The 19125-nt window shown below is 42.8% G+C and overlaps 2 protein-coding genes across 5 annotated transcripts; both read right to left on the bottom strand.

The window, feature by feature from the left end:
- Positions 1 to 227: 227 nt before the first annotated feature.
- On the bottom strand, positions 228 to 10293 carry slc2a3b (solute carrier family 2 member 3b). 3 transcript variants are annotated; one of them, XM_030103132.1, is made up of 10 exons: positions 10270 to 10293; positions 7006 to 7110; positions 6125 to 6285; positions 5108 to 5348; positions 4838 to 5000; positions 4523 to 4710; positions 3559 to 3663; positions 3362 to 3463; positions 3068 to 3274; positions 228 to 2343 (listed from the first exon to the last, which is right to left on the bottom strand). In XM_030103132.1, the coding sequence occupies exons 1-10, from the start codon at positions 10291 to 10293 to the stop codon at positions 2095 to 2097; spliced, it is 1545 nt and encodes a 514-aa protein (XP_029958992.1). In that variant the 3' UTR covers positions 228 to 2094. The 3 variants fall into 3 exon arrangements, with proteins under 3 accessions (XP_029958992.1, XP_029958994.1, XP_029958993.1); XM_030103134.1 differs by having other exon boundaries at positions 3068 to 3268; XM_030103133.1 differs by having other exon boundaries at positions 2095 to 2343; positions 3068 to 3271.
- Positions 10294 to 15692: 5399 nt separating this feature from the next.
- On the bottom strand, positions 15693 to 17923 carry cox6b2 (cytochrome c oxidase subunit 6B2). Of its 2 annotated transcripts, XM_030103215.1 has the most exons (4): positions 17865 to 17923; positions 17289 to 17427; positions 17038 to 17138; positions 15693 to 15985 (listed from the first exon to the last, which is right to left on the bottom strand). In XM_030103215.1, the coding sequence occupies exons 2-4, from the start codon at positions 17392 to 17394 to the stop codon at positions 15932 to 15934; spliced, it is 261 nt and encodes an 86-aa protein (XP_029959075.1). In that variant the 5' UTR covers positions 17395 to 17427; positions 17865 to 17923; the 3' UTR covers positions 15693 to 15931. The 2 variants fall into 2 exon arrangements, with proteins under 2 accessions (XP_029959075.1, XP_029959076.1); XM_030103216.1 differs by lacking the exon at positions 17865 to 17923 and having other exon boundaries at positions 17289 to 17433.
- Positions 17924 to 19125: the final 1202 nt, after the last annotated feature.

Here is a 19125-nt window from a genome sequence, read left to right as displayed (position 1 = left end):
GGCATAAGTGATGTTTTCACTGCTTGTGGAGTCGAAATGAAAAATCACCTATCTGCTCACACACTCATTCATACTCAGTCACAAAGTGGGGTTCATGAACCAAAAACAATGTCCACTCAACAGCAACAATGTTCCTTCTAAAACAAAAATCTGCAATCTGGACAAAAAAGTCAGGTAATACTCGGAAATCAGTTCGCAAATGTATATGTGACATTCAGACAAGCAGCATGACTGTACCAGTGTTTATTTACACAAAAATACAATTAAAGAACAAAAAATACATATATTTATAAAATGTAAATACTGTGGAGAACTGCAAAGCGACATTGCAACAGTCACCAGGCCAAGGGAAAAAAAAAAATCAGTGGAATTAATTCAGATTCAACAAGGCGCTGAAGGGGAGAAAACCAACACCATGATCATTTCTCACACTTTCAATATATTTACAAGAAGCTGTGCGTAAAAGATTAAACTACTCATTAGAAACTAGTCAAGCAGCTAAAGTGCAAACAAGACACTGCTAAGCTCAAAGTGCTTCCTCATCGGTTCACACGCGCATTGAGACAAAGACGCAACTGTACAGACAATATTACTGAGCGTTGAGCGGCCACAGCAGCAGGTGATCATCGTGTAGTAACCCGACGCTCTACAGTTCATAAACACGTTTCAGCCCAATAAGGAGCAAAAAAAAAAAAACAACAGTTTTGTGCGTTAACGGTTGAAATAAATAGAACTCACTTAGTATTTTTACTCGACGTCATCGCCACACAGTGAAAGACTTATTGTGTGTTGTGTGTTGAAAAACCAGCTGATCATAACTTTGTATTTGTCCCTCAACAGAGAACAAGCACTTAGAAACTGAGTTTTAGAGATTGCAACATATTTATGGATTTTCCAGATGGTGTTTTAAAGACAGGCTTCAAGTACATGAATATTGAATGTATTTTCAGTGCTACAATAGTTTGAACAAACTGAAGGTTTTAACCACCTGAGTATTTTTATGTAATTGTTGCAATGTCAGCAAGAAATGCGTGGTTGCACTGTGCACATACATGAAGTTAGCTCGAGTTTTTCAAGAAGAAAATATAGAGGGTTTTATCATTGGCAGTGCTACATGTCTCTCTCATCAATAAATATTAATATTAGAGGCCGACTGTGAAAACTTGACATGTCCTTGTCTTTCCGAGCAGCACAATACTGACACTCTCAGAGGATTGTATGCGAGCTTAGCCCTTACACACCCTTACACACTCTTCAGAGCCGAGGCATTGTCACAACTGAAGGCAGTAAAAACACCTGAAATGTAAATACTTTACTGTGAAAGTTTGTGGCTTGACGGGCCAATTATGCACAGAAAAAGTAAACATCTTTTATCACTATGGAGGAATTCTTGTTCAAAATTGGCCTTGAAATAGTGTAAAGCAGTGAAACACGAAGCGGATGTACAGTTAAGTGTTGTGTTTCTCCTAAAGTCAATCGTCACTGCTTTGTTATGGACCTTTATTGTGGAGGGACTCCTGCGGTCCCTCACAACACGCCCCCCCCATCCCCCCCCCCCCCGCCCTGTAAAACGCGACACGTTGTCGGACCGGCGGGAAGGGCAAGTCAGTCCTTTTTTGGGTCAAACTACCAGGCTCCAAAACCAGCTTTTCAAGCCTGACCTCAATACCCCAAACCCCTAAATCCCGCAACCTTTTAACACTGATGGTCGCCGAGGACCTGGGACTTAACCCTGGACATATGCTGATCCTCTTACGTGGCAAAATGAGTGGCGATGGCACTATGCATGTCGACATAACATTAAGTACTGGTAATTCATTTACGTTGGGCCCACGTTCAACGCAGGATTAAAGAGATTTATGTCAATTAATAAAAACTTATCTAACTAGGGTATTTCTTTTTTAATGGCACACAGCAAACATGAAATAAAAACCCTAAACGTTTTAAAAATAACATCAACACGCTGAGTCGGCTCCTTCCGAACGCACCCTGCTGTTCCGTCGTGACCTGAGAGTTACTCAACATAACTCTGACAAGTGCTGCACGCTATAAACACCTTCCTGAAATCATTGGTGCTCTGTTCTCACGACGCGCTCATTGTTTGTCTGGAGACATGTCCACCATGGAGAACTTCTCCGTGGGAGACATGGGCGGGTCTTTACTGTCCGGCTGGCCAGGAGCGGCGGCCTGAGGCATCAGCGAGTGGGAGGGCTTCGCCGCGAATCCCTGAGCGATGTCGTCAAAAGTTCTGCCCTTTGTCTCGGGAACTCGCAGGTAGGTGAAGGTGAAGAACAAGACGAGGAGAGCCACGAAGATGAGGAAGACGTAAGCACCACAAATTTCCTGGAAAAAGATTGAAATGTTGATTATCAGGCAGACGGCAGGGAGATGTAAAGGTTGGTAGAGTTCATCACTCCCCAGATACAAAAGGCAGAAGCACTATTTCAACTTTTTTTACTGAGTGGAAGGAAACTAAAAAAAAAAAAAAAAAATCATAACAATAAGAGTTTAAAAATGAATTTCTTCTTTACTCCCTTATCAGTGAGCTCTGAGTCACATGGGAGCAAATCAAGGTCAGGTTGGAGGCTGAGAGACAAAACCAAGACAACTGATTCATCCACTCTATCCACATGTTTTACAGGGTTTCCATCATTTTATCATTATCAGGTATAAAACATCCTGATGGCCATGCAAGAAATGTTTTCTTCATGGTGTTGAAATAACTCGATGCTGCAGATCTGATTGATTTGGATGTGATGATTTGATGTGGAACAGAAGATGGATGGATCAATAGCCGTGGGCGGCGTGTCGGTGTTGTAGTTACAGTGTCGTCTCACAGTAAGTCTCCATTTCATGCCAGAGTCTTTCTGTGTGGAGTTAGGCCTGCATGGTATTTTTTAGTGCCTGTGTGTTCCTGACATTATCAATCTTTCCTACAGCAGGAATAGAATTTAAACAGCAGAGTCATTTAGAACATAAAAATTAGGTTGAAGTGAGCAATGAAAATAAAAAAATATTAAAAAAGAAAAAAAAAAAACGCCACGAAGTGAGTAAGTTTTATAGTTACCGCCAGTTTGGGGAAACCCAGCCCCACCAGGAAGTTGGCGGTCCAGTTGGAGCAGCCAGAAACGGCCATGGCGGCGGGTCGAGGTCCCTGAGAGAAGAGCTCAGCCACGATGAACCAGGGAATGGGACCCGGACCCATCTCAAAGCTGGCCACGAAGCCGAACACCGCCACGATCGCCAAATAGCTGAGAGACGTGTTTTTCTCCTGCTCCAAGAAACAAACAGAGAGAGAGCATGAAGGACAAGCGCAGATTGATGAGTTTGGTTTATATCATGTGAAAACACATCCACTCACCACTAAAGCCAGGGAGATGGTCATGAGGACAGCGCTGACCGCCATCCCACCCAGCCCGATGAGGTGCAAAGTCCTGCGGCCCGCCCGCTCAACCAGGAACAGCTGGAGCGCAAATTAAAATAAAAAAAAGCTTTCATTGAGAACGAATGCGATGTGAAGCATGCCAAAGCTCCGAACCGATGCGGTAGGACACTCACAGAAACCACGGTGAACACGGTGTTGACCACTCCGGCTCCGATGGTGGCGTAGATGGGTTCAGTGACGCCCGCAGTTTTAAATATGTTGGTAGAGTAGTAGAAGACCTGGGAAAGAAAGGCAAGCCAAGAGTTTAATTCTGGAGACCGTTAAAAGGAGTATGATTTGTGTGCATGTAATAAATTAATCTTTCATTCGCCTTTCAGTGCAGGAAAAGTATTTCCACACTAACTTCACTGATTTTTCATGTAAACAATTCGATTTTAAGCGGGCCAGCCAACAGTCACACTGGAGGTTTATATCTGATACAGACTGAGGTGACTGTCACTGTGAGGGCATGGCTTTTGAAAGCTCAATCAATTAGTTAATTGATTTGATAATAATGTTATCTTTTTTGAAAATTTACATAACATAGTGCTTCACAGGCCAAATAAACAAGATAAAATAAAATGACAGAGCGTTCCGAAGAAATTAAAACAGTGTAAAACAGGGGACCAGAAATTTACTTCAGTGTCCTGAAACACATGTCAATCAGATCCATAATTTTTCTGTTATCTGAACACATTGAGTGATAGAGGAGAAAATTATTCAGACTGTATTGTGTGGACGTGTTCCAGCTGGTGAGCGATACGAGTGTTAATGTGTCTGTCAGAGTCCGATCGATGCCCGGAGCTGCAGGCTGCTGCTGCTTTACCGCGATTGTCAGGTCAGACGCAGCAAGTGTTATTGAATGTAGTCAGTCTGGCTACGTGACCTTATTAGTGAAATATCTATCAAAGACCACCGCGCCTGTCTGGATCTTTTGACCCCCAGAGACTTCAATTGTTCCACTCAATCTAACATGGCCTGAAGCCAAATGGCGTCTCCTCTCATGTGCTTGTGACGACACGGACGCGTCATTTTGTGGGATGCTCCTTCGCATGATGAAGTGTGAGCGGAAACGTGTGGGCTTCGTCATCGACTCACGGCGTTGATGCCAGACAGCTGCTGGGAGAGCTGGAGGATGATGGCGATGATGATCGGCTGGCGGTAGTTTGGAGAGCGGAAAAGTTCCAAGACGGTCACTTTCTTTTCCATGGCCATCTTCATCCCTTCCTCCTTCATCTCTTGGATATCATCGTTCACGTCTTCAGTGCCGCGCAGACGCACCAGTGCTGCGAGGAAAGGACGTAAGGATTTAATTTAATGATAGGGGCCTCATGCAGCAGACTGAATATGCAGAAATGAATCTAATTTCATTAAAAACTGATGTTGCCAAGTTGTGCTGAAAGCATAACTGACCTTTTCTTGCCTCTTCCTCATGGTTCAGGACGATCAGCAGGTAACGGGGACTCTCGGGGCAGAAGGGCAGCAGGATGCTTTGCAGTATGGCGGGCAGGACAGTGAGAGCGAGCAGCAGAGGCCACAGAGTCTCCGAGCCCAGCAGGGACTCCAAACCGAAGATCTGAAACACACAGCGTCCGCATCGTTCAGTCCAAACCCTCTGCTTTCCCGCGACCTAAAAGGCTCCAAGAAGTACTCGCCATATAGTGATTGACCATGACGGCGTACCTGCGCCACCAGGATGCCGATGACCACCCCGAGCTGGTGGAGTGTGCCGAAGGCTCCTCGGACCGCCGTGGGACTGATCTCGCCCACGTACATGGGCGTCAGACCCGTGCACAGACCGCAGAACACGCCGATGATCAGCCGGCCGATGATGACCATCTCATAGGACCGACTCACAGCTGACAGCCCCATCAGCCCGCCGCCCAGGACAGCCAGAATGTTGGTGATCAGCATGGACTTCCGTCTGCGGACACGACGACAGAGAAGAAACGACGTCAGAGCGAGTACACAGGAGGATTAACACTAACAGTTGTTAACATTAACAGTTATCAAAACGCTGTAGTTTGCAATGAAAAAGTTAAAATTCCTTTTATTCTACTTCAGCTTTGGTTCAGCTATGTCGAGATCTACATGAAATTTCCTCTTTTTCGTATCCTGGATGTTAAATTCTAGATCGCTCATTCTGGATAGTCGGGTGTTCACCAATTGTGTATCCGACAAAAATGCATCAGCAGCTTCATAATGTCTGCGTCGAACCAACAATAATGTCGAATTTGGAAAACAGATCAAATTGAGTCACTAAAACTCAGTTGGTTGAAACCAACTTGTTTTGTTTTAAACGAGAAATTCACACTTCGGGCTGAGAAAAATCACAGAGCTCACTAATGTCATCGTCTAACGTTGCAACTTGAGAGTTGCAAATTTGATGCTATCAGAGAGTCGAGTGAAGATGAAGTGAAAAAGAAATGGAGACGAAGGCTCCCTTTGGAAACCTCAAACAGGTAAAGAAAATGTCAAATCCACACAGAAAGGTCACCGTGAGGCACGGGCGCTGGCCCATGACTAAAACATTTCATTTATTATTTTCAGATGTTTCAATTGTAAAATAAATGAATGAAGAAATATGTATTTCTAACGACGACTGGTAATACCGGTACTCGTGTTAATGATCTCAAGCGGGACTCAGGTGATTCACTGCCTCAGAACCTAATCTGGCCTCACGCCTTGACGTTTTCTCACCTTCCAAATTTGTTGACCATGGTTCCAACAGAGAAGGAGCCCACCATGCCCCCCGCACTGAAGATGGCCACAGCAAAGCTCCACACCATGGTGGTCGCCCCCGCGCTGAAGGGCTCGCCGTATCGCTCCATGGACACATTGTTAAAGAAGGCTCGCAGTTTCTGTCAGGACAAGAGAAAGACTGTTTGTTTAGAGGTGGTTACTGTCAGGAAAACATGGAATTGAGCTTTCTGTGCGTTTTTCACACCACCACAGGGGGGCACTATTGTTTATATTAATATCAGGAAAACTGGAGAGCAAAATGTAATTAAGCACAATCCTCCTGCATCATTAATGAAATTACAGACAGAACAGACCTACCGGCAGAGCAGCTGGAGACACAACATGGATGAAAATGATTTATTTATTTATTTTTTTAAGTGGGAAATGAAGCCATTCAAAGCATCTAACTGTGTCTCCATCACAGTTTAACAGAAATCTCTAACCTGACTGTCACGTGCCACACAGTTTTCATTGGCTTTAGGTGAATTCCAAACATTGTGTAATTAGTGATGCCACTTTTCGTAAAAAAGTTAAATAAAAACCACACCTGAGAGTAATTTAATTGATTTCCCTTTGATGACTAAAGTAAATGTGATAACTAACGATGCCGACACCTGGGGTTCTGTTGAGCAGGTTATTAACGGCACAGCGGATGCAGAAGAGAATAATGTGAACGAGTCAACGTGCTCAGTGGAACTTGAAGAAGTTAATGCAGAAGCTGAGAAATAACTGTCAATAAAAGCTTGAAGAGGAAACAAAGAAACTGAAAATGTCCATTTGTCAATAAGATGAATGTTAAAGAGAAGTCCATTGTGTTACACAAACACATACACACACACCTGTTCGGGTGCGTTGATGACTCCAGTGTTGTAGCCAAACTGCAGGGAGCCGATGACGGCCGTTGAAACGCAGTAGAGAAGGTATGCGGTCACCTTCTTCTTGGGCTGTTGGGTCAGAAGACGACAGAAGGTTATGACAGAATAATGAGCAGGTGGAGTGTGTCCCATTGTTATTCCCACAGTCTGAACGGGGGTCATGACTGTTCCCGGCTCCACAAAGCCCCTGTTGTTTACAGTGACACTGGCGGCTACACACAATGAGCCTTTCTACATCCACTCTCGCTGCTTGTTTTCGGATCGCTACAGTCTCGCAGAAACGCTGTGAAAACTGACTGTTTTGCAACACTGTGCAAGAACTACGGTTTGACGCACGGGGGGTATTTCTCAGATAAGTAGCTAAAGACACACTGAGAGAATAAGTCTGAATCCCATTGTGAATGTTTTCTCCAGCCGGTTTCAGAATTAAAAAGGACTTAGAAACAAGCTAATACACTGGACATTAATCCTTTACACAGCGGGGTTTACTGAGGAATTAAATCAGCAAAAGGTAAAGCAACCAGCCAGGCAGAATGTAACGCCTCAACTGAATGGAAATCCCCATTTAAAGTTTCAGTCTGACTTAAAAGCAGATCTAAAGGCCACAGATTCGCCATCCCTTTCACATCATGCACTAAATCTCTGAGAAATTTAGCAAAGCTTTTGCTTCAATCTGGAGTCTGTTGGGCAACAATTAACATCCCACCAAGCTGCGTAATGGAAGGAAATCCATTTTAATCATCCAGTTAAATCCATTTATTTTCAAACCCGGCACTGTGTGATTAGTTAGTGTTTCAACACTAACTCAACTGAAAAAACAGCAGGGAAACAATCATGGTGTAAATTATTAGGTTGTTTGTTCATTTCCTTGACTCTCAGGTCAAAAACATTTCTGATTTTTCCTGCTGTTGAAGCACTGACATATAAACAAATTATGGACTCCTCAAAATCCACGGAGAAACAGGTTGGTGTCCTGAAAACAAACTGTAGTTATTTCAGCCACTCCCTTTTTTAATTAAAGAGTTCAAAAAAATGTAATGTTCTTAATGTTCTTGGGAGGCTGAGAAAAAAAAAACAGTGAAAAACTGTTTTGACAGCACAGTATGTTTGTCTTGTTATTTGTGGTGCCAGCACAGAGATCAGAGTGAAACAGCACTCAGGAGGAAGTGATGAATTAGCTTGAAAAATAATGGTAACAGGCTGATAACAGAGAACGTTTGACCAGAGCTGCAGCTGACAGTTGCAGGCACAGAAACACAGTTTCTTGAAATACTATTGTGGCCAAAGACAGGCTGAATGCAGGGCTGCACTCAAGGTGAAAAGATAAAAATGGAAGCCAAATACAGCAGTGTGACTCTACAGCCACACAGTAGAGATGAGAAAACTCATGTGACCTGAAAAAAACCTCTCAAATATTGTGGTTGTGTGGCCTGCATATGGGCGTGTGTGTTTTTATTTGGTATTGAGGCTAGCATGTGTGTCTGCAGGGACATGCCGGTGTTACGACGCGTTGCTAAATGAGCGTCTTGCTCCAGTAGCGTCTCTCGTGTGTGGGAGCGGCCATCTGAGGATGAAGCAGTGCGTATGTCACAACTTTAACGTGGTTTATTCAGTTGTGCCGACATGTTGCGAGGCTTGTCGTTGCACAAACATGCATTCATTATCACGAACTGGCCTGTTGGTGGGGTTGGTTTTTGCATCTTTTATAGAAAATGAATGTGATCTATGGAACAATGCTGGTATTACGGAGTTCTGCTTAACTCAGTTACATCCAAGCACCTGTCTTTTAACTGCGAACTGTTGCACCTGACTTCTCATTCATTCTGAAATTAACACTGTTTTCCTGTAAATAACAATCAATAAGACCCTGCCTCATACACAATCCTGGTCGATTTTACCCTAAAACATACAAAAAGGGTTAAAGTTGCCATAATTTCACTGAGCTGTCCAGTTGCACCTCTCTTCCCTGGTTATTCATCAGATTATCTTACTACACTGGCATGGCTCAATCATGTCCCCGATATTTGCACCACGTCTGATTAACCTGTTTCACAACACACCCACATGAATGTGTTGATCACATTGCCAGCTCTGATCAAAACCACCCAACCACACCTGATTTCAGCACAGCTGCAAAAATGTTGCACATGTCTAGAGTTTGTAAAATTAAAATGAGTCAGCATTACATGCATTTCTCTTCCTTGAGCTTTCCTGTGCCTCTAAGATTAATGATTTTCAAAAAAAAAAAAAAAAAATCTATTGTGGTGCACTTCCAGTTAGCTTTGACTGGCACCTACCTCACCTTTTTTTTTTTTTTTTTTTAAAACCAACAACTTCCACATTTCCGTCCTCTTGCACAGTCTCTCCCTCTAAGATGGTGTAAAACTCTGAAGAAATATGTAGGTAAGTAAAGTAACTGCATGCATCTCATTGTAAAAGACAAACGAGAGGTTTTCAGAGACACGGGTGCAGGCATTAAAAGTTTTCATTCAGGCTGAAATTTCGCCTGTTCATTTTCTGTTGTATCTTTATCTCTCTTACAATCCCCTGAGTCTATCTGGTGCATGCGGAAATCCACCATTTCTGAGTCTGTTGGAGGTTTCTTCCTGCTGAAACGTCTGTTTTCTCCACACTGTCACCTATAGCTGCTCTTTACTCGTTCTTTTATTATTATTATCTAAAGTCCCGTGAGACGGCTTAACCGTCAGTGGTGAAATATAAAAAAAGAAGTGAATGGTTTTTCACAAAGTGCATTTAAAGTCGGTTGTACAATAACATGAGAAGTCCTGTTCTTGCATGTTGTCACAAGCACTGCGGGCTGCTCTTCTTCATATTTGTGCTTTTCTTCCTGCCCCTTCTCTGTCGTATCAGTGTTCCCTCATCCCACCCCTTTATGCAGTATGCAATAAAACACAGGGAGCGAGGGCACGCTCAAGTTCAAACATGCCAATCAGTCCCGTCTCCAACTCTTACTCCCTTAGTCATGTCCTGTACCCTAATCCAGAGGCGCAGGAGTGGAAAAATACAGGATCACGAAATATGTAGAGTAAATTTCAGTCTTAGGCATAGAAACTCATCCATTTAGTAATGTTACTACTACTTTAGCATGAGTAAAGTGTCCTGTTTTTAATGTGTAAAAGCAGAGGTATGGCTTCTTAATAAAGAAAACAGACAAGATAAAGGTTAATAATGTAACCAGTGGAGCAATGTCAGTAAGAGAGTGCTCACCTTCTCATCCTCCAGCTGCTGCATCTTGGTCTCTGTAGTTTGACAAAACGATACTCAGACGAACAGATGAGGGAGACTTCAGACCTGGTTGTCTCTAAATCCTTATGTACACTGGCTCTGTGCAAACAGTCAGCAGGTAAACCTGTAAATCAACAAACAAAAAGCACCAAATCCTGTGAATCCGATGCCTTTCAAATCTGTAAAATAAATGCTCAGTTTATCTGTACATCAACAGCAGCACAACATTCAAATGCCCTAGAAAAGCCACAGACATCCTGTCTCACAGTTTTACCACTAAGTGCTACAAACCTAATGGGCTTGAAGTGCTGCTGCACTGACGCTCAGTGCTCAACTGGAGTCTGCCAAAGCCTCAAGTGACACAAACCCCTCCCATTGCTTCCGTGTTCAACCTCCTCCTTCAATTTTGACATTTTGAGGAAAATTGTTTTCTAATTTCATTAAAAGATGGTTTTTACAATGTATTCAGAATTCATAGCTGTCTTCAGGTAGAATATTATAGAAGACTCAGTAGCACGTGGGTCCAACCGCAGGTGATGCTCGTTGCTCTGGTGAATTTCAGTTTTTCAGCTTCCGGAGCATCACTAAAGTCAATGATTGATGACTTTAGTGATGTTTCTGGTCATTCGAGCAAAAAAAATAATTAACATGTTATTCAGTAAAGTGGATAAAAAAATAAATGTTCACTTACCGTGATGTGGAGTGCACGTGTCACAGCCGTTGAGTGTGAGAGATGCGGGAGTCAGAAGTCTTTATAGAGGTTTGTCTACACGCGCATCTGCACGTACCCGGTTCTTGTTCTTACTCATCAGGACGGAGGCATCCCCCGCGTGCGTAGAGAGACTCCGCTCGGGCCCGGTCGGGAATCTTCGGCTTTTCTCGGGCGCTGCCGTAATGTGGCAGCGGAGGCGTTTCCGCTCAGCCGGGGCGGGCAGAGGAGGGAGGGGACGTGACCGGACCAGGGATGGCTGAACTAACGGCGCCGGTGAAAGGAGTCTCTGTGCTGCCGCTCCGCCGCTCGTGCTGCTGCCGGCCGGCCGGCGGGCCACCGGGGGCGCGAGAACAAAAGGCGACGTGGCCGGAGTTCAGCGCACAAAGCCTGGTCATGCAGAAATCATGGGACCGGCTCAGTGGGTGGTAAACAAACGGGGAGACCTCCTAATTCTTTCATCAACTTTAATCTTCACAGCCCACCTAAAGTCCCAGAGTGGAATTCAGCAAATTCTCCAGAAAAATGTGAGAGCGTTCGGTGGTTAGAGTGGCTCCCCTTAGTTAGTTTTTACATGTTCGTCTGTTTTTAAATCAGGAGCTGTATGAATCTGGGAAAACAAGTTGAACAAAGCATGAATGCAGAATGCATTTGACAGAATTAAATGTAGTTTCTGTTCCAACATACACAATTTATTCTATTAGAAGGAAATCTCAGACCACAACATTTGAAAGACTGTAGAAAATCATCCAATTACCAACACTAGTTTATTGAAATTTGGTGAAAATGAATCTGTCGTTGACACATTTTCTTACATAACTTTATTATTCACTTTAAAACATGTAATGTGATCTAAAAAAAAAAAAGTCATAATGTTGCTTGTGTACCTCACATGTTGGAGGCCAGCTTTTTTTTTTTTTTTTTTTTTTTAATCAATCCTTAATGAAGTGTCAGTGGTTTTTTGAGGAGTGGAATGATGGGCAGAGACAGAACATAAGGTAGGCACAGCAGCAGAAAAAAAAATCCTGTGAATCAAACGGAGGCCTTTTCCCCAGTATGTGCTTCTAAATTTAATCCATTGTTAATATATTGTAATAAAAATCATCCTGGATCCAGGTCTTCTTGCTTTAGTGCCAAACCCAAGTCGCTCAGCAACGGGAAATGATGTCAAAAATACATCCGGCTAACTTCGCACTCAGAATCATTCAGAATGAATCACAATTTAGTCAGAATTACAACAGGAAGTCATCTTGTGACACTGACATGAGAACTAAATTAAAACATCACACTTTATTTTCCACTTGTTGATACACTGACGATAACACTAAGAATGTCGAATTTGTCAAAAAAGAAAATACACATTAGGAGAGATAATACAGCCTTCTGTGGCTCAAAATGTTGATAGCTGCTGTCTGAGGGCAACTAAAGAAACAGAAACCACCCATGGCATGACCTGATGCTGTATGCCAGTTTTGACCTCAGACTTCTTCCGTTTATCAGGCTTCTAGAGAATCACACACGTTTCCTTTTAACTTAAAATAAAGAAAAAAAAACCTGTCAAAAAAAGGGGAACTGCTACGTACAGCGACGTGCAGAAGTTCAGGCTTCAAGTGCCTGTAACGATGCACTTGGTTTGGTTGAAGCTCTCCATCCCAGCATCCTATCCTAATGGCTGTTGACAGGGAAACCAGAACTGCAGCACTTCCTGCAGTGACCTGGTATGGCTGGAAAAAAATCAGATTACGAGACATCTGCAGATCAGATACATAAAAACACAAAGTAACAGGAAAAAAAAAAATAGTTCATGTACTTTTGCTTCCATCCAAATCAGCACAGAGACTTACATGAATTTTCATACTAATAGTTAAAGTTTAACTGTATGATTTAAAGTTGAGGAAACAATTTTAATCCCTAATAAAACTCTCCCTTCACAAACTTGTCTGTCCCTTTCTCTGTGGCCCAACTGCGCAAAAGTTAGCTGCTCTATTTTTAGCAAAATTTTCACCTTCTTCACATCCTGTGTGGGGAACATCGCAGACCAGTTACCGTAACGCACACCGTGCGGCTTAGTGGAGCATTACTCATGTTTATTAAAATCAAGGTTACATACATGGTTGATCGCAAAATCGTGCAATGAACTCCTGAGACCTTCAAGTTTTACAACATACTTTGGATATTTTGGCACCTTGCTGGATCTGTTCCCACCAGCCTCTGTTACACAAGACATATTCAAAAAATTGCAACTTTGTGCAAAACTCAAAAGGAAAAAAACGAAGTCAATATTTATGATTTCAGTCTGATGCCTATTGATGAAGTTTCACTGCAATTCAAGTTCAATGAATAGCTCGAAATGATACAATGTTAAGAAGTGAACTTTCAGATGTTTTGAAAAAAGTTATTCAAACTTAAAATAAGTACATTTCAGAATGTTATTAAAAAATGATTTTTTCAGAGAACAAAAAAATGGGTTAACAGCTTGTTTTGCAGCAACAGAGGCTGATGAAGCCTTAAAAGTTGGGACGACTAATTCTAACAGATGTTCCAACTTTTCTGGATGTCTGTAAAATTAAAAACAATGTTTCTAGTAAGCAAGCTTAAAAAGAGAGATTATGTTCAGCTGTGAAGAGAACAGATCAATGCGATTGACGACTGTGCAATTCCTGTAGGTTTGGGGTCGTCCTGTCTCTGTGTGTTTGATGAACCCACATTGCTTGCTGGTAACTTCACCCGTCGTGACATTTGTATTAAGGTGACACAGAAGTGGGACAATGTTGTTGTTGTTGTCGTTGATTGTACATTTCAAGCATTTTCCTGCATTTATTTTTCTTTCAGATGTTAAACTGTGCTTGACATCATCTTTGGACTGTATCTGATGGTTTATGACAGCGAGACACTGGTGTCATTCTCCTCTGTATTGTTTTGGTTTCTCGGAAGCTGAAGGAGGTAGGGCCTGGTCAGTACCTGGAAAACCAGGAATCCTGGGAGAATGTTATTATCATTTTGATATCGTCTGGTATCTTTTGCACTGTGAACGGCCTGTTCCATCTTGCGCTGGACAAAATGTTCTCCTGAGATCAGCAGCCTGCAGCAGAGTGGACAGATGAGAAGTCTTTCTTTGGAGTTGATGTGGTAGTTAGTGATGTGTAAAACCAGAGTTTGTCTTTCCGAGTCGATACAAAGTAAAACCAAAGCTGGTATTTGGGATTCTTATACACTGAACAAAAGCTTGCAAGTCACAATTATTCCATATCAATGGCAAAATATACAACATGAATCAATCCAAAAACTATTTGATCTCTTGTGTCGGTAGGTTACTCAGAAGAGGGGGAGGTTGCGGGACCACTGCCTCCAGGTGAACAGGAGACACAGTGTGTGTCATGTTAGCTTTGTCAATAGGTTTACAGTACACTAAAAGCCTGAGGGATGCTCTGCGTGTGTTGAACTGCTGATTGCCTATCAGTAATACAAATGTTGAATTGCTCACAATATTTCAGTGCTCACTCACTCTTTCCTCTTGGTGCTTGATTGACATTTCTCCAGGTACTTTTCTTCCTCGAACAGACCAAAAACACAGATTTTACATTTGGTTGTCTAAATTGTGTGTAAGTGTCTGTGTGTGTATTGTTGGTGAGTGATAATGTTGTGTTAAAAAATGAAAAAATAAAGAAGGTGAAGGTTGAGCAAATGCAGAGGAAAGCTACTTCGGTCTGCAGAGTAAGGAATTAATAATCCTGAGATATGAAATACAAATAAATATTTGTTTAAAAAAAAAATTTCTATTTTAACTACCACATTGAACATTTTGAGCAACTCAAACCATTTGGGAATCCATTAGCAGACACTGTGAAACAGCTATAGAATTACCAAAAAAAAAAAAAAAAATTTGACCTCTGGCACAAACCAATATTTGTCAAGCTGTTAGGAGATTTATCTGTCACCTTGTATTTTAAAATGGAAATTTTGGAAAAAATGCCTTAACTCTTCAAATATAAAACTTCTGAAAAGCTACAAAGAAGAGACCAAAGAGCCACATGAGGTTTCAGAGTTGTCCACTGCAGACATTGTATTTCTTTCTAATCAAGTGTGTTGTCTCAGCTTTCAGAATTGTGGTTTCTACATGCTCATTTACCCACTTCAGTCAGTTCATGTTCTGTGTGTGGGATGAAATTTCATACGCCACATTCTTCTTGTGTTGTAGAAACAGTGGAGGAATTTATTCATTAGAACACACCCACCTCTGATGAAATAAATGCACTGCTGCGAGTGGCCTCGTGACCTATATATGTAAAATGTAATGTCAAACACGAGCACATCAGCACATCCTGTAGATCTGCTTCCTGAGAGCAGCTACAGCTGCAGACTGATTCAAAGAGCTCTGGGTCCACCGAGATGAGTGAGAGCCTGGACCAAGTGTGCCACCGTGTGGTTAATTTGAGAATTACACCAACACTAAGCCCTCTCATCACTACTGCCACACTGTGGAAGAATAAAATAATTCACCTTATGCAGGGAGTTCAGGGAGTTCATGAGTGAGAGATTTTAAAAGTGACAGCTCAGATTCTCGTTGACAAAACGAATATTTTGACAACTGACTGCATCTGAAGGCTTTGATGAGATGAAGACAGGGGCTCACTGTGAGAAACTGAGTGTGTGAAAAGTAAAATTCAATTAAAACAAAGAGCGAAAGCTTCAGAAAAGCACTGGACTGTATTTATTGACTCAACATTTCCAAAAAGGAGCTTACAAAGGAGGAGTGTAACAATTTCATTCTACAAACACGAAAGAGTTGTGCGTGTTTTTACTTTAAGTTCAAAAGATGAATGACGATGAAGTGTAAGATGTGTTGAAGATGTTTTTAGGCACACTATAGCCGTAAAGGTGCGAGTAACATAAGGTCCTGCAGTCCGCCGTCCTGCCTGGTAACAGTTGGCCATTTCAGATCTTTCCTGGGAAGCTCCCCTCTTCTATCTGATCGTCCCATTTAGAAACCTGCAGGAGACACGAGGGGAAAAATGACGCCTGTGAGACACTGTGCAAATACTGCAGTGTCAGCAAACAGACGCTTCTTGTCCACAGCAGCACCAGAACACAACTACAGACCTTTACTGTTGACTATCAGTTTGATAGAATATTCTCACAACGTACCAGAACAGGACAATCTATAAACTTTAATGTGAGTTATGGTAGAGCTGAGCGACACACTGAATATACTTGATGTACAGCTATTTTTTTTCTCTGTGTGACATAAAAAATGTTGATACTGTGAATATTCCAGTATACAGTCACACAGTTATTTTTAATTGCTTTAAACTTAAGGCTTTTCACACCTGCATACATGCTGTTGTCTTGTGAGGGCTACCTCATACGTTGTAGATTAGAGTGCTACCCAGTCCGAGCATCATGGAAGATGAGTTAATTCCAAAGTCAAAAAAACAGGATCCATCGCCCTCTGGTGGATTTGATTCAAGAGGGAAAATGTTGAACAAACAATAGTGTTGTGCAAAATATGCCACAGCAGTGTCGCCAATGAAAGTATCAGTACAACAAATTTATATTTTCACTTGGAAATCCACCCACTAGAAAATGAGTATTTGAAACTCGGCATGTCAACATCTTCTGCCGGTCCCACAACAAATAAAATGCAGAAACAACCACATGAAGGGTTTCTTTGGCAAGCTGATACACTTTGACTCCAAAAGTGACAATTTTATGCTGTTAAATACTGTTTGGACAAGTTTGACTTTTTTGTGATCCCTCCTTTATTGCATTACAATGAAGTATCAGCATTTATTAAGGTAGTGTGAAGAGAAATGTTTTAATGTAGACATAGAATCATCATACCTGTGTGATGTGTTCATTTAAGACTAAGGCAATATATTAAGATATACACTGTGTATGGCATGGCCTGAAAATATAGAGATACTGACAAAAGGCCATTTCACGCTGTCCTAGGAGGCCCGGCAGGATTTACTGTAAACAGTGAGAAACTCCCTATGTGGTCACAAAGAGTGAGCTGCCATCAGGGGAGCAGTGATACTCACCCAGGACATTGGGCAGAGGCTCTTGTAAACCCTTTGGTACCAATCACAAGGAGCCACATCCTGGTCTTTAGCGGACAGGGCCTTGTTGCACCTGTGATAGTCTACAACAGGAAAAAAAAAGTGGTTAAGGTATTTTATATATCTTTATAAGCAGCGTGTTGCCCCATGGGGCAGTTTTTAGCCAGCAGTGTGCGAGCTTTAACAATGGGAGCCAGTTTCCTTGGATGTGATCAGAACAGTCAGATCCTCACCCAGGTAGTTCTGGAAGCAGTTCCGTGTCTGGTTAGTGTTGGGGAATCGGGCGTCAAACGGAGCTGTCCTGTAGTTTTTAATCTTCTCTCCAATAGCCTCAGACATGTTCGCGAGGTTCACTCAGGCCTCCAAACAAAACTGAAACACAGAAGAGTCAGGGCGAGTTTACAGAGTGAATTGAAAAAAAGAAAAAGATAAAACTTCCAGGGGTTAATCGAGGTTAGCCTGATCACGTTAACTCACACGGAACGAGTACACTTTGATTTAAATTCATCATTTCCATAGAATCCCTACACACAAACTTTTAAACACGACACTGGAGTTTAATGTGAAACATTGACGAGTACTCTAAACAGGAAATGATTTTCTTTAAACAACCTAGCATAGTTGATGTAGCATAACACACAAGGCGGCTAGCGCGCTGCTAAACAGTTCATCTGTCCAGATTACATCAACACCGGGAGAGTTAGAAGAGTCGGGTTTACACTTTCGTATGTCAGAATCACCAAAGAGAAGGTATTTGGAGATAACAATGAAGAGAAAAACAACAAATTACACCAACAGTCACGGCTAACCTTGTTGCGTCCTCGCAGTAAAAGTTGCTTCCTGCCCGCCGCGCAGGGGATGATGGGAAATGGGGCGGAGTACATCTGTGCAAAAGTGTTAAAGTTTGCACATTTGTTTGAGATCATGTTTTTTAATGACTTACACCTATAATGACGCCAATACCTCTATCTAAATACTGTCAAAAGTTTGTGAGATTTTTTTTTTTTGCTCTGACAGAACCTAACCTAACTTCAACAAAACACACAAACACACACGCACGCACGCACATACATACACATACACATACACATAGTTAAAGTCATGCAGCCTTAATGTTGGTACCATCTCAAAACCAACGGTCTTTACGAAAAATTCCAATCTGGTTTCCGCCCCTCCCACAGCACTGAGACAGCTCTCATCAGAGTGACCAATGATCTCCTCATGGCCTCTGACTCCGGTTCCACATCCCTCCTTATTCTCCTCGACCTCTCTGCTGCGTTCGATACCATCGACCACCACATTCTCCTGCACCGCCTCCAGCACCACATCGGCCTCTCCGACACTGCCCTTCACTGGTTTCACTCCTACCTCACGGAAAGGACCGAGCACGTGGTCCTGGGGGACGCTAAGTCCCGCCCCCACACTGTCACCTGTGGGGTCCCCCAGGGCTCCGTGCTCGGCCCCACCCTCTTCACCATCTACATGTTTCCCCTCGGATGTGTCGCTAGCAAGCATGGAATTAACTTCCATTGCTATGCTGACGACACACAGCTCTACCTCAAGGTCTCCCCTTCTGCCTCCCCCTCCTCCGCTGTCACCCGCCTCAGCTCCTGCCTGGATGAGATGGGGGCATGGATGAGTCAAAACTTCCTGCAGCTGAATGGCTCAAAAACTGAAGCCATTCAAACCGGTACCCCCCATCAACTTCACTCTTCTCCCATCGTTTCCGTTTCTCTTTTCGGTCATAGCATCCCCCTCTCTCCCTCTGTAACAAACCTCGGGGTCAAATTTGACCCCCACCTCTCCTTTGACAATCATGTCAACCACATTTGCAAAACTTCCTTCTTCCACCTCCGTAACATCTCTAAACTCCGTTCTTCACTTTCTCTCCCTGCTGCAGAGAGACTTGTCCATGCCTTTGTCTCCTCCAGGCTGGACTACTGCAACGCACTCCTCATCGGGATCCCTGGCAGGAGCCTCCAAAAGCTCCAGTATGTTCAGAACAGCGCTGCCAGGGTCCTGATGAGGGTGCGGAAACATGAGCACATCACCCCCATCCTTCACACCCTC

Source organism: Salarias fasciatus, chromosome 11 (assembly GCF_902148845.1).
Source record: "Salarias fasciatus chromosome 11, fSalaFa1.1, whole genome shotgun sequence".
In the NCBI taxonomy this organism is placed as follows: domain Eukaryota; kingdom Metazoa; phylum Chordata; class Actinopteri; order Blenniiformes; family Blenniidae; genus Salarias; species Salarias fasciatus.
The sequence above is the reverse complement of the archived record's forward strand: the minus strand, read 5'-3'. Positions and strand labels throughout refer to the sequence as shown.